The 15,587-nt window shown below is 35.4% G+C and overlaps 1 protein-coding gene and 1 long non-coding RNA gene across 2 annotated transcripts in view; one reads left to right on the forward strand and one right to left on the reverse strand.

Moving 5' to 3' along the window:
• Positions 1 to 15,587, forward strand: part of LOC134804934 (uncharacterized) — a 401,964-nt gene that overhangs the window by 233,515 nt on the left and 152,862 nt on the right. The gene's annotated exons all lie outside the window — the stretch shown is intronic.
• LOC134804770 (acetylcholinesterase-like) overlaps positions 466 to 15,587 on the reverse strand; it is a 101,917-nt gene continuing 86,795 nt past the window's right edge. Inside the window, exons 3-5 of the mRNA XM_063777993.1 lie at positions 7,672 to 9,472; positions 6,430 to 6,605; positions 466 to 879 (exon numbers count right to left, since the gene is read on the reverse strand). Of these exons, the coding sequence (XP_063634063.1) occupies positions 725 to 879; positions 6,430 to 6,605; positions 7,672 to 9,440 (2,100 nt within the window). The 5' untranslated portion in view covers positions 9,441 to 9,472 and the 3' untranslated portion in view covers positions 466 to 724. The remainder of the gene's footprint in view (positions 880 to 6,429; positions 6,606 to 7,671; positions 9,473 to 15,587) is intronic.

A 15,587-nucleotide genomic window follows, 5' to 3' on the forward strand; every position in this document is an offset into this window, starting at 1 on the left:
TAATTAAATCCTACGTTTAGTATAGTCAAAAGAAAAGGGACAACATTGTCAACGAGGTGCAATAGAAACACGATGCGCGCAGAGTGATTTTATGACTCGAGTTTACAATTTACATACCTCCCGTGTTACACACAATGTTTTTCGTCACACTTGCTAAGAAAAATAAAAAGATTTAAGCGAAATAAGTGTTAAATACGGTTAAATTATAGATTATCCCGCCATTATGTTTATTGTTTCACGAAAAAGCATGAAAGGCGAGTTCTATTTGGCTTACAAGCTCTGCCAAGACTCATTTTGGGTCATCGCGCCAGCCAAGTAAGTAAGTGTTAAATCATTATAATGGAACCTTTTTAACCATTAACAAAACAAATAAAATCAGTATTTTTACAGTAAAACTCATTTATAGCTAGATTTTAAATAAATATTGGTTTTATAACCTTCTTAGTTCAGAGCTTTTTTCGCTGTTTCTCCTACTAAACCTAAGTGAAATACCAACCATTATGAGCAAGTGTGATGAAAATTATATTGTACTTGTTGATCACTATAAGTAGTGCTAATAAATCATAATTTTATCAATGACTTTTGTACCAAGTGTTGGCGCAATCGTATAGTAATCTTGCTGTTTTGTCCAATATTACTTTAAACGGCATTTGAAAATGCGTCTCATCAGAAAAGACATAGCAGGCCAGAGCAAATAAACCATACAGTATGTGCGTGAAACATTCTAATCAATGTTCACGAACATGGACACTAAATGTGTCAACAACAAGTGGTGTGTGAAGGGCGCCGCCGCCGCCGCGACGCCCAGGCCCAGCGTGTGCAGCGACGGACGTACTAAGGAACCACTGCCAGTGCAATTCCGGGGTGGTTCCGTTTTTTCTGTAATTAATAAAATATTTCAATTTAAAATATTGTGGTACAAGGACTGCTGCTTATGTATCCGGAAAAAAAACCATACATAAATGATTTTATTAATACTGATAGCTAATGCGTGGACTATATGATGAGATGATGATGATGCAAACACGTAGGTAGTATTGGCAAAGAATATATCTTTCCCAATACCTATATCTATAGGTCGTTTTTTTTAGCATTAGAAAGAACTTGAAAGAAGGTAAGCGATCTTGTCATGTCTTTTAATTGAAAAACGCTTTTTAAAAATCAGTAACTATTACTTATGAAAGAAGAAGAATATAAATGATCGTATTAGATTGATAATTGTTACATATTTGCCGTAACTTATTTTTAAAATGTGGTTTTCAATTAAAAGACACATCAAAATTGTTTACCTTATTTCTAATGCTAAAAAAAAAACGATCTATATGTGCTATAACTCCGTATAAGATAAGTATGTAAAGTCTAAGAAAAAAACGTGCCTCGGAAAAATCAAGAAAAATTCATTCTCGTTTAGATGGCGATGGCGTTATACCTTTGGCCTATGCTCGACTAGATTGCGATACCGATGATGCTTAACACAATTCAGTGAAAGAACATGGGTTAAATTTAGTCATAAGGCATTCTCAATGTTTTAGGTAGGTATGTATCGAAAGATGGCAGTAAATTTGCTAAGTGCATAAAATGTCATCGACGTCATCGTAATGATTGTAGCGTCGATAGATGGCAATTAATTCAATTAGTCGTGTAAATGAACAAATATATATATATAACCTATTTTTAGGCTACAAATATAATGACCACTAAAAAATACTTTGGTACCCTAAATAAAAAATCATGCTTACCAAAAAAAATTACTGAACACCAAAAAAATAAGACCTAAAAATACAAAAGTACCACCATTTTAATTACGACTGCACTTCAAATTGTATTCAAATACCAAATATATTGAATGATCACCAAAAATCATTAATGATCACCAAATCTTGAAGACCAAATTAATGCGATATTTTCACCTAAATAAACCACTATGATTACCAAAAAATGTACACATATTACCAAATAAAGTAAACTGATGCCAAAATTACTAGCCCCTCCCGCTCAACCCCCCGTACCCCGCACCGCATACCTACCTTACCTAATCTACTTTTCTAGTAGCATTTCGTTATGCTACTAGAAAAGTAAGTCAAACTGCTATCAGTTAAGTGGGTTAGGTTAGCACTGCGACCCTTACAGAAACGAAATGGTACTAGAAAAGTAGGTCAGGTTAGGTTTGAACTGCGACCTTTACAGAAACGAAATGCTACTATAAAAGTGGGTTAGGTTAGGTTAGGTTAGAACTGCGATCCTCACAGAACCGAAATGCTACTAAAAAAGTGGGCTAGGTTAAGTTTCAACTGCTACCCATACAGATACGAAATGCTTCTAGAAAAGTGGGTTAGGTTAGGTCTGAACTGCGACCCATACAGAAACGAAATGCCAATAGAAAAGTGGCTTAGGTTTGCTATCCTATTAAATCAAATGACTCCAAAATAATCATTCTTCTAGAAACGAAATGCTACTAGAAAAGTGGGCTAGGTTAGGTTTGAACTGCGCCCCATACAGAACCAAACTGCTATCAGAAAAGTGGGTTAGGTTAGGTTTGAACTGCGACCCTTACAGAAACCAAATGCTACTAGAAAAATGGGTTAGGTTAGGTTTGAACTGCGACCCTTACAGAAAAGAAATGCTACTAGAATAGTGGGTTAGGTTAGGTTTGAACTGCGACCCTTACAGAAAAGAAATGCTACTAGAAAAGTGGGATAGGTTAGGTGTGAAATGCGACCCTTACAGAAAATAAATGCTACTAGAAAAGTGGGTTAGGTTAGGTTTGAACTGCGACCCTTGCAGAAAAGAAATGCTACTAGAAAAGTGGGTTAGGTTAGGTTTGAACTGTGACCCTTACAGAAAAGAAATGCTACTAGAAAAGTGGGTTAGGTTAGGTTTGAACTGCGACCCTTACGGAAAAAAAATGCTACTAGAAAAGTGGGCTAGGTTAGGTTTGAACTGCGACCCACACAGAAACGAAATGCTACTAGAAAAGTGGGTTACGTTAGGTTTGAACTGCGAACCTTGCAGAAAAGAAATGCTACTAGAAAAGTGGGTTAGGTTAGGTTTGAACTGCGACCCTTGCAGAAAAGAAATGCTACTAGAAAAGTGGGTTAGGTTAGGTTTGAACTGCGACCCTTACAGAAACGAAATGCTACTAGAAAAGTGGGTTAGGTTAGGTTAGAACTGCGACTGTAACAGAAATAAAATGCTACTAGAAAAAGGTGACGAAGTGGATTAATTAATTTAATAGGATAACGATAATTATATTAAATATTTGCACATTTTAAATTAAAATGTGGTTAAAATTTTGGTGGTCATTTACTAATTTTGGGTTTACAATGATTATTTTGGAGTCATTTGCTTTAATATGATATCAAGATTTAAAAATTTGGTTATAATTTAACATTAAAATGGAGTTCTAATTTTGGTGGTCATTTACTATTTTTGGGTTTACAATGATTATTTTGGTGTCATTTTCTTTAATAGGATAGCAAGATGTAAAAATTTGGTTATCATTTCACATTAAAATGGGGTTTGAAATTTGGTAATCATTTAGTATTTTTATCCGTCGAATTTGTATCCGTCTCTCTTTCGATCATAGTTGTGAAGAACACAGGATGTTTTAGTGAGTGGCTTGGTCTCCTGGCCATAGTTGCCTATGTTTTGGTCGCCGAGAGACCAAGGCGCCGGCAACTAGTCGAAGTGCGTAACGGCTCTAGCATGTGAATGTTTTTAAGGTATGTGTATACCCGAGTTGACAATCCATAACATCAACCGATCTTCATCTTGGATCGGAAAACGGAACATTGAAATGTCTCCTTGGTAGTTTCGACATTGTTTATATGCACATTTCGATGGCATTTTAGCTGATTTTGGCTTTGCAAAATAAAGTGGCAATCAACGGAATAACAGGATGACACTTAGGGTCAGTTGCACCAAACCGTCTATCACCGTTAAAGCGTCCGCTAAATTTATTTGTATGGGAAATTTCATACTTACCTGCTGTTTGACGTTAATCAGTCTGGTAAATGTGGTTGGTGCAACTGGGCCTTAGTGTCTTAATGCCTAACGTAAAATTTAACAAATCATATTTTAAAATCTATGAAATCGGTCACATCTTAAACTTAACGCCATCTGACAATCTGACAAGACTCATTGACAATAATTGGCTGGGTAAAAAGCTGCCGTAACGTGGTGAACGCATGTGAATTCTTAACGCAAAACGCAAATCCAAAAGGACGTAACTCCACAAAAAAGAACTACTAGGGTCATCAAGTGTTCTAGTGAACTGAGAGCAAATTAAATAGCCAGCTACAAAATTGACAATCCGCCTCTATACACTCTATCCTCTCTGGTATTGGTATCGCGGTGACAGGCAGACTCACTGACATGGAACAAGAATCAAAAAGTATATCGTTTTACAAATAATATGTATGCACGAAGGAGGTCGCGCGCCAGCCAGTCGCCAACAAATACTTTCAATTAAAACTATAGCGAAAATGATCGCTCCACCCGTTTTTGAGTTATTGCAAAAAGTCTTCTTAGTTAAAAAAACGTAGGTACAAAGCGCTGTGGTACTCCCTTATTCTTGTATAGTAATGCACATGATACGAAAGAAAGAAGACGAAATAGAACGACGTATAGCCTTAAGTTGGAAAAAGTACTGGTCTTTAAAAGAAATACTTAAAGGAGAATACCCATTACACATGAAAAAAATAGTGATGGATACCAATATTTTGCCGACGCTAACATATGGCTGCCAAACCTGGAGTCACTCTGTAAAGACGAAAGCCAGAATAATCACTACCCAACGAGCGATGGAAAGGAGCATGCTAAAGCTAAGGAAAATACATAAAGTGAGAAGTGAACGCATAAGAAACAAAACGAAAATAACAGATGCCCTAAAATATGCACTTAAAATGAAATGGCGATGGGCCGGCCACGTAGCGAGGTACACAGATAAAAGGTGGACAAAAGAAGTGACTCTATGGAAAGGCCCCGACGTAAAAAGAAAATCAGGACGACCACGAAAGCGATGGAGCGACGACATAGTAGCCACGGCCGGTCAAAGATGGCTAAGTAAGGCAAAAGACAGAGACGAATGGAACAAATTGGAGGAGGCCTATACCCAATAAAGTGGGGTTCCTATCAACTTTTAGTTTTTAAATACATCAATACAAAATTAAATTATACGAACCAATTAAAATAAGTTAGTAAAAAAGTAAACATATATATTAGTTACAATAAATTAACATTATTAATTAATTAATAGTATGTACCTTAATGATAAGTTTGTAAGTAGTTGATAAGAAAATAAAGAGGCTTTTTATATTTATTATTAATGCACATGATACTTACTAATAGCCCCCGTTTAGCCTAGTCTGACGAATGGTAACTACGGAACCCTACACTCTTGGCCGATTTTTACTTATAAATGGTTATATAGCATAATTTCTAAAATCAGATTTCCTAAGTACGAAATTCCTAAAGACAGAACATCGAAAATCGAAATGTCTAATGTACGAAATTCCTAAAGATGCATGTCCTAATACACTTTTAACCGTACGATCTTATTTTCGAAAATCAATATTCCTTTGTACAAAATGCCTAAGGACAATACTTTGAAAGTCAATATGTCTAGTGCTCAAAATAGCAACGTTCAAAAAGCCTAATGTCAATATATTGAAAATCAATATTTCCGAAAACATTTACCCTGAGTAAAAAGGAGCCCCGCTAGGCGGGGCTCCTATTTCTGGGCGGTTTGCCCTTCGGGCATCTGAAGCTACCTAACTAACCTAACCTACCTACCTATTGATTTAGTTTAGTGTGACGTCCGTGAAAACAGTACATTTTGGGGGAAAAAGCGTAGGGAGGTAGGTAGGTTAGGTTTGTTAGGTAGCTTCAGATGCCCGAAGGGCAAACCGCCCAGAAATAGGAGCCCCGCGAAGCGGGGCTCCGTCTAGTTAAGTTGTAAAGGAGATGTTTTTTGAAAAGAAAGTTTCGTACGTTAGACTCTTTAAGCTAAGGTCAGCTAAACGTAGGACAAATGTCGTTAGAAATTTCACAATTTATACATTTTAAACTTAGGTCAACTGAACGTAGGAAAAAAGGTCGTTAGTATTTTCGTGCACTAGCAGTATTGTACTTTAGACATTTAAAACATAGGTTGATTAACCGTAGAACATGCATCTTTATGAATTTCGTACATTAGACATTTTGATTTTCTATGTTCTGTCTTTAGGAATTTCGTACTTAGGAAATTTGATTTTAGAAAATATGCTACGTAACCTTATAAATTGGTTTGCCAAACACTGAATCCGATTCATGCTGTTAAGTATTTAAACATACCTATATCATCATACAATACAATAGTAACATGTGTTAGTATATCTTTTTCAACAAAGACCTCATTTTAACTCAATATGCAACTAGAATTCAACTTACTTGTCGCTGATATTAATTGGGGGAGATATTTTTGCCAAAAAGCACATTGTTTAACTCGTAGTCCGTGGCCCACAGCGCTGGAGTTGACTGCCAGAGACAGATATTCCCTGCCGAACGCGGTGTGCACCGGCCAGTGCACTTTAGTCATTTCTCCATTCGGACTTAAGGATGGATTTCTGAAAAACAATATAAATATACATTATTTCATTAATATTTCACCCACATATCATATAGACTTGTGAAGCCAAATAATAATCAAGTTAAAAACAATCCAATCTCATTAAGTCTAAACCCGAATGGGACGACGAAAAACGGACGTTTGAATAAACGTCCGTTTTTTTAACAATAATTATTGCACAAATTCATAAATTGCTCCGTTAATCGGCTTAAGACGATGTTTGTAACTAATGATTCTAAATTTAGTGTTGCCTAGACCTAAAACCACACATTCAGGACTACATAAAGAATGACTTGGCTAATTATTTCATTTCAATTAACACGATTTGTTTAAGTTTAGTTTATGAGTAAGGGCCTATCTATATTAACTTATTAGCGTTATTTCTATAAACATATCTAATCCATATCGTTTCTAGATCTATTAACTGACGTATCTTAAAGTTCGAATCGGGCCGAAAAACTCGTTTGCATGAAACTTTTGGCGTTTCCTTTGAGATTCGTGCTTTCGAGGTTCCGCTTACAGATTTATTTATTTAATCGGTTAAAATAAAGAATTAAAGAGCTATATCCAGTTTTTTTTACCCAGGCTGCATCTTATCTTACAGATAATAGCGCCCTAAAGACGAACCAGGAGGACACCAAGAAACTGACTCTTCCCCGAGGCTGACATTTCAGTTCTACACGTTTTTATTGGTTCATGTAAATATTAGTGATCTAAAATAATTTTAATTTTTAGTCATGTTGCTTTATTTAGACAATTTAAATTATTAGTTCCTAACTTACGAATACTATGAGCCATTTTATATTACTTATTTTTACAGATTGATACTGGAAGCTATCGTTTATAATTTCTATGAAATACAGACGTGTTAGTAAGTTTTGGCTGGAGTCTGCCCTTGCAAGTTTATAATCTTGTTTACGTGTAAACTTTCTCATGTCATTTGGTCTTGGTTAGAACATGTAACAATTTAATTTATAAACTGAAATCCACATATTTGGACAGCATTTCCCTTGCTTTTCTTCTTTATTGCGATTGAAAATAAAAATAGTAAATATTACACTTACCCAGTTTTCGCAAAGTTTGCCCAGTATCTCATCATTCGTTTGCTGAATTCTACTTCTTCCGGTGAATAATTTTTTCCGGGATTCAGAGGCTCGCCAAATACATAATTGATTTCATCAGCATGCATGACACCCGTCCACGATGGCCATGGGTTATTCTTGCTGCGGTGTTTATAATAATATGTATACACGTTATTGCCAGTCTCCGCGTAACGATGTGCTAACTCATTTACACCGCAAGTAAAATGGTAGTCGCCTACCATTTTATCCAATGCATTACGATTTTTGATGGGATCATCAGGATTTAACCAATCAGTGTACTCAAATACTATTGCTTGACGAGCCACATCAGTGACATACGGATTTAACTCCCTTACGGCTTGTAAATATTGCTCTCTGGTAATGCCTACGTTTTCTTCTTTGGGAAATAATTCGGTCAAATAATACAGTATAAAATAATATCCTTCCTCGGTATTTGACCCTAAGAGAAGATTCGTTTTTTTGAAGTTTTGGTGCGCTAAGGAGCGGATTGGCATTTCATCTAAAAAGGAACCGTCGATAATAGGAACGAAAGGAAATTCACAAATACCTAAAGTTCCCCATTCATTGTTCACTAATTCATCAGCACTTTTTTTTCGCAGACATTCAATCATGGGCCCCATGTCTGTTCTTGAATGAGGACAGTGTACCGCCTCTGCTAACCGTATGCCTCGTAAAATACTTTCTTCTCTTGATATTATAGCCCATGGTGCTGTTGCAGCTCCCGATTGCATAATTGCCTGCGAAAACATGTTTCTCGAAAGAGGTGATAGTAAATGAAGGGAGACAGATACTGCTCCAGCCGACTCTCCGAATAACGTTACATTGTGAGGATTTCCACCAAAATATGCTATATTGTCTTTGACCCATTGCAAAGCCATTAATTGATCAAAAAGCCCCGAGTTTCCTGGAACATCGGCTGTGTCAAAGAAAAGGAAACCGAGCGAAGCAACCCGATATTGCATTGAAACGTAGACAACCTTTTCTTCGGACACCAGGATTTTAGGATCATACACATCCAAAGTGGCAGTTCCAGAATAAAATCCTCCCCCAAAAACCCATAGCATAACAGCTGCATTTTTTGGTCTGGGTCGAGGTGTGACTATATTGATATATAGACAGTCCTCCTGCATGTCTGTGTTAGGGTTCCACATCATAGCACCTGGAAAATCCCCGAACACGGTATCTACTATTTGAACGCATGAATGTGGCAGTGTTGTTGCATTTAAAATTTCTTCACCCCAGCTTTCAACAGGTCTGGGGTGTCTAAATCTCAAGTCACCTAGAGGTTTTTGTGCATAAGGAATTCCAAACCAAGCGTCAACTTTCTTTCCTGTCGCAGCTGTAAGAGTTATACCTCTAACTCTGCCCTTACGAGTGCGCACAACTAACGGATCGTCGTCTTCAGGTCCCATTTGTGGTTCATCTGCCATAAAAACTTCTTCGCCTCGTTCATGGTTGGAAAAATATTTTTCTTCTCTTTTAGATGAGGTTTCAGCATCATCTAGTTTGGCGCGTTTCGAAGAGGTTTCATGTTCATCAATACGGGGTAAGATCGTATCTAATTCAGGATTATAGCGCACTGCCTCGCCATGTCCTCTATATGGTTGTGGAGGAGCTGGCGCCGGAAAATGTAGAGGGTGGTCTGGTGCATGATGCCGCGCGCGGTGTTCGTGCGGGCTACCCAGCGCTCGCGCCGCAAGCGCCGCTAGCGCTGCTAACACCACGCGCATACCGCCGTTACCCCACGCCCCACAATCAGCACCTGAAATATATATTTTTTCTGTATTTATATATACACAGACACTATTATTTTATTTCATAATAAATCATATCCTTATTCTCGAAAACGTTCCTATAACCTAACCTACGAGACATTAAAGTATCGGTTAAGTTGTGTTCTAATGTATGGGAAAGACAAACAAATTATAGCCAACCTTTTTTATGAATGTAGTATGATACCTTTGGGTATGGTGCTTTACCCACGTTAGCGTCCCCCCCCCCCCTGCCGCAACCCCCCCCCCCCCCCTTTTTTGCATGAAATATGTCCCGGTTGACGGTTTTTATTATTTTTTGAGAAAAGTATTAGAATTAGGAATAAAGTGTCAAGGTAAGAAATAATCCTTAATAAATTCTAAACAAAAAAGGTTACATGCAACTTTTTGGTAAGACTCACCATATTCATGTATTAACTTGTTGAAGTTCAGTATAACATAGTACGTGATAGTACTGAAAGAAATCTTATACGGAGAATATGCTTGCAAGGTTATTCTCCGTGTAGGATTTCTTTCAGTACTATTAGACTGGTTTTATTTTTCATAAAATCGATTTCGACTGGCATATCATATTACTTTTTGGCAACCGGGTTTTTTAACCTAATTAGACCCCGCTGAATCCGAATTTGCCGGTTGCTAAATCGAAATCTTGACCGGAAGTGAGATATTTGACATTAAAGGTCCCTTTTTTTAGTTTTTCGTAAATAACTCTTAAACGGTGGCGCATAGCAAAAAATGTTCTATTACATAAGTAATCTGCATAAAATTGCCTACAAGAAAGATTCAGTACAATTTTTCGCTAGGATCAATATTCAAAGAGATATTAACGCGGGAAATTTAATTATAATCACTTCTAAGGTCCCTTTTTTTAGTTTTTCGTAAATAACTCATAAACGGTGGCCAATATCAAAAAATGTTGTTAAACGATAATAATCTACACAACATTTTGAACAAAAAAGATTCAGTACACTTTTCGCAGGGATCAATATTTAAAAAGATAATAAAGAGGGAAAGTTCTAGTATAATAAATTCTAAGTTTCCTTGTTTTTATTTATTCGTTAATAATTTGTAAAGTGTGACTCATAGCAAAAAATATCTTATACATAAATAATAAACATAAAATTTCCTACAATAAACATGTAGAACACTTTTCGCTAGGATCAATATTTAAAATGACAGAGCAGCGGGTAAGTTATAAATAATCAATTTTAAAGTCCCTTTTTAGTTTTTTGTAAATAACTCGTAAACGGTGTCCCATAGCAAAATAGGTTTTTAAGAATAAATTATCTACATAAAATTTCCTCCAAAAAATATCTCGAATACTTTTCTCTAGGATCAATATTTAAAGCGATATTAAAGGAAGAAAGTTGATTACAATCAGTTCACAGGTCACTTTTTTTTAGTTTTTCGTAAGTAACTCGTAAACGGTGGCCCGTTGCAAAACAATATTATACATAAACATTAAACATAAAATTGTCCACAAAAAAGGTTCTGTACACTTTTTCGTTACGATCAATATTTAAAGAGGTATTAAAGGGGGTAAGTTAATTGTAATCAATTTCCAGGTCCCTATTTTTTTCGTAAATGACTAATACATTGTTAAAAATTGGGTAATGTACAGTCGCCATCAGATATATCGGAGCGGCCAAGGTGTTCATAATATCTGAACACGCGCCCTAACGCCTTGACAATAGAGGCGTGTTCAGATATTTGTGAGCGCCTTGGCCGTTCTGATATATCTGATGGCGACTGTACATTACCCATTTTTTAACAATGTATTTTTTATATGTGAAACGCGAGTGAATTGCCTTTAAAAATCCTAAGTGACCTGTGAACTGATTGTAATCAACTTTCTTCCTTTAATATCGCTTTAAATATTGATCCTAGAGAAAAGTATTCGAGATATTTTTTGGAGGAAATTTTATGTAGTTAATTTATTCTTAAAAACCTATTTTGCTATGGGACACCGTTTACGAGTTATTTACAAAAAACTAAAAAGGGACTTTAAAATTGATTATTTATAACTTACCCGCTGCTCTGTCTTTTTAAATATTGATCCTAGCGAAAAGTGTTCTACATGTTTCTTGTAGGAAATTTTATGTTTATTATTTATGTATAAGATATTTTTTGCTATTAGTCACACTTTTCAAATTATTAAGAGCCAACAGGAGTGGTCATTTCTCCATACAAACGTACTCCTCGTTTTCCTCCGTGGTTTTTGAAGCTAGAGCAATGATTTTTTCAACACAGATTAATATTGTCAATATCTGTGTCGGACCGTTTTGCTTTTTTTGATATTTTTGTTTTTTAAGGCGCTAGAGCCCTTCAAAAATGGCCAAAATGGCCTAATTGACTATGCCGCAATGAGAGGCGTGGCATTCAAAACTGATATCAATTAACCAAAAAAGCAAAACGGTCCGTCACAGATAATTTCATAATCATTTAGATTTCCAAATTTGGTTATGATTGGTTAAGTTTTGGACGAGGAAACAGAGGAGTACGAAACCTCGATTTTTGAGATTTTTACGCAGGATTTTTCGCCTTGTCCTTATCGAACTACTTTTAGGTGCCGCTTCCGTTAGCGAGACGGGTATATTTACCTAAAATATTTAAAACTCAGCTCCTGTTTCGTCTTAACGAATAAATAAAAACAAGGAAACTTAGAATTTATTATACTAGAACTTTCCCTCTTTATTATCTTTTTAAATATTGATCCCTGCGAAAAGTGTACTGAATCTTTTTTGTTCAAAATTTTGTGTAGATTATTATCGTTTAACAATATTTTTTGATATTGGCCACCGTTTATGAGTTATTTGCGAAAAACGAAAAAAAGGGACCTTAGAAGTGATCTTTCTTGTAGGCAATTTTATGCAGATTACTGATGTAATAAAACTAAAAATTTTTTGCTATGCGCCACCGTTTAAGAGTTATTTACGAAAAACTAAAAAAAGGGACCTTTAATGTCAAATGTCTCACTTCCGGTCAAGATTTCGATAAGCAACCGGCAAATTCGGATTCAGCGGGGTCTAATTAGGTTAAAAACCTGGTTGCCAAAAAGTAATATGATTTGCCAGTCGAATCAAGAAGGAGAGCGATTTTGAATTTTTATGTCTAGTCTATATTACGTACTATGTTATAATGAACTTCTACAAGTTTTTCAACGGTTAAATTTTGTCGAAGTTCATCTAGCCATAACATGAATATGGTGCGTCATATAGAAAAATGAATACAACCTTTTTTGTTAAGAATTTAATAGGGATTATTTCTTTCATTGACACTTTTTTCCTATATTGTATACTTTCCCCAAAAAATGAAAAAGACTGTGAACCAGGACATATTTCATGCAAAAAGGGGGGGTTGCGGCAGGGGGAGGGAAGGGGACGCTAGCGTGCGTAAAGCACCATACCCAAAGGTATCATACTACATTCATAAAAGGCTGGCTATAATTAGTTTTTCAAAAAACACAATTTGACCGAATCAAAACGTTAGATCACTTCCATGTGATTTATATATTGCATACATGCAAGTAATCTATCATCACACCCCGTTATCAGTGTTGCAGATTCATTGAAAACGCTAGGGTTGACACTTTACATTTAAATTTAATTCGACATGGTGTTTGAAGTTGTTAACAAAATAAACCTCTTTTCATCCGGTAATTAAAAAAGGATATATTGCTTTTCAGTCTATAATATGTCGTAACGTCATTTATGTGTCAAAACTTTAATTTATGTCGTATATGATTCGTTCTCAATATTCAGTTAAAGTCATGAATTTCCTAAATGATCACTTAGAATTTTCCCGGTTTAATACAGAGTTGATGGCGAAATTAGAAGTAACCCGAATGCGACGCGGAAATGGTTCGTGAATTTAATACCTTGTACAAATAACAGTGTAGGTATAAATTAGCTAAAATAATGTACATACATACAGTATTAATTTTCGAATAAATACTTAATTATTTCTTTTAAATCAAATTTACGGGTTTGTTCTGTTACAGATAAAAATATGATACATTTGTGCCAATGCACCATAAATTTTAAAGTAAGGTGCCTTCGGTTCTTATTAAAACATGTTGACATATACAACTATGACGATTGTTGGGATGAAGTAGTTAAAGTGTTCAGAAAATATACAACAGAATGTGAAAATGGATGGACAAAAGGGGAATTCAACTGCACGTGCAATAGGGAGACATCGAAATTAAGAAAAATGCTTATGAAAATATCACCTCAACAAATGGAACCTTTTTGGATTGAAGTAGTGAATTTGATTGAAAAGTATTTAAATTAGTTTAGTATATATATCCTTAATTAAATTGCGGTTGTAAATCCACAACATCCTTTTATTTCTCGCATAAGGGCCCTCGAGATAAACCTTATCCATCAAAGCAATTACTGGCCAGTTGTTCTTACTCACAATGTCAATCTATTTACAACATTGTCTTTTGTTGACTTGAGTGCTTAGATGGACGTCATACTTAAATCGAAATAACTATATTCTTAAAAAATATAGCGTATTTCTGTACACTAAGCATGGATAATTATCTGAAGGATAACGTAGAGTTTGAAACCCATGGGCAGACTATATTTTGTAAGGTATGTGATATAGAACTTAAACCGAAAAAGTTTATTTTGGAATCACATCTTAAAACTCGAGGTCACAATGACAAAGCCGGCAATTCTCCATCTTGCTTTGACCTGGATTTTGAAGCTGAAAATTTAGAAATTCAAGATTCCAGAGTTTTTTGTAAATCTTGTAATGTATCTTTATTTTTCTCCAAGTTCAGTGTACAAAAGCATTGTGATACATTAAAACACAGAAATATAAAGAATATGCAACCGGAATTCAATAAAGATTTGACTGAATTTTTTGTTAATTGTAATATACCCTGGAGCCAATTGGATAACCCCAAATTTAGAGAATTTATTCAAAACTGCTTGACGCATAAATATGGAAATGACATCAGCCTTCCGTGTGAGTCTACATTAAGATTAAATTACTTGCCAGTCATATATGAAGAAAAAAAAGAAAAGATAAGAATAGATTTAAAGGACTCCTACATATATTTGAGCATTGATGAGACTGAAAATCATGGAAAAAGCATCGCCAATGTCATTATAGGGAAGATGGATAACTGTGTCTCAACACCTCGAATATATGCAAGTAAAATTTTAGAAACCACAAATCATAGCACTGTGTCAGATTTAGTAGTCGAGACTCTAAAAGACCTGTGGGGTGGCAATTACGAAAATAATCTTTATAAGCTACTAATTTTAACAACGGATGCTGCCCCGTACATGATAAAGGCTGCAAAAACTCTTAAAGAGATTTTTCCAAATATGTCTCATGTTACTTGTATAGCCCACGCATTGAACAGAGTAGCTGACACGATAAGAGGTATATATCCAAATGTCAACAAATTGGTTGACAGCGTCAAAAAAGTATTTAGTAAATCGCCAAAACGACTTCAGAAACTGAAAGACATGTTTCCTTCAATTCCAAAACCTCCCCGTCCGGTCATCACAAGATGGGGTACATGGCTAGAGGCAGTTACCTATTATCAAAAATACTTTACTGAAATCAAAGACGTAATAAATGAATTCAACAGTCGAGATGCTGTTGCCATAGCAGCGGCGAAGCGAGTTTTTTGCAGTCCAAATTTAAAGCACGACATTGATTTCATAGTTGATAAATTTTGTTTCCTAACAATTGCAATAGATCAATTACAAAATTCCAAATTAACGTTAGAAGAATCTATGTGCATTGTTATTGGTGTCCAAAAAAAGTTGTCTATGTCAAACCTTCACCCCAAAGGAAAAATTGTATATACGAAGTTGAACACAGTCTTAAAAAAAAATCCCGATTTCAGTACAGTAAGAGTTATTTTAAATTTACTTAATAATGGGGAAGCTGAAATTACAAAATGCATTAACAAAAACACAGTGGAACATTATAATTACCTAAAATATTTACCAATAACATCTGTAGCTGTGGAGCGATCTTTTTCATATTTAAAATGGATATACAGTAACAGACGACAAAATTTAACGCCAGCTAATCTAGAAAAACTTTTAATAATTTATTCAGACAAGTAATGAATCA

Source organism: Cydia splendana, chromosome Z, assembly GCF_910591565.1.
Source record: "Cydia splendana chromosome Z, ilCydSple1.2, whole genome shotgun sequence".
Classification (NCBI taxonomy): Eukaryota; Metazoa; Arthropoda; class Insecta; order Lepidoptera; family Tortricidae; genus Cydia; species Cydia splendana.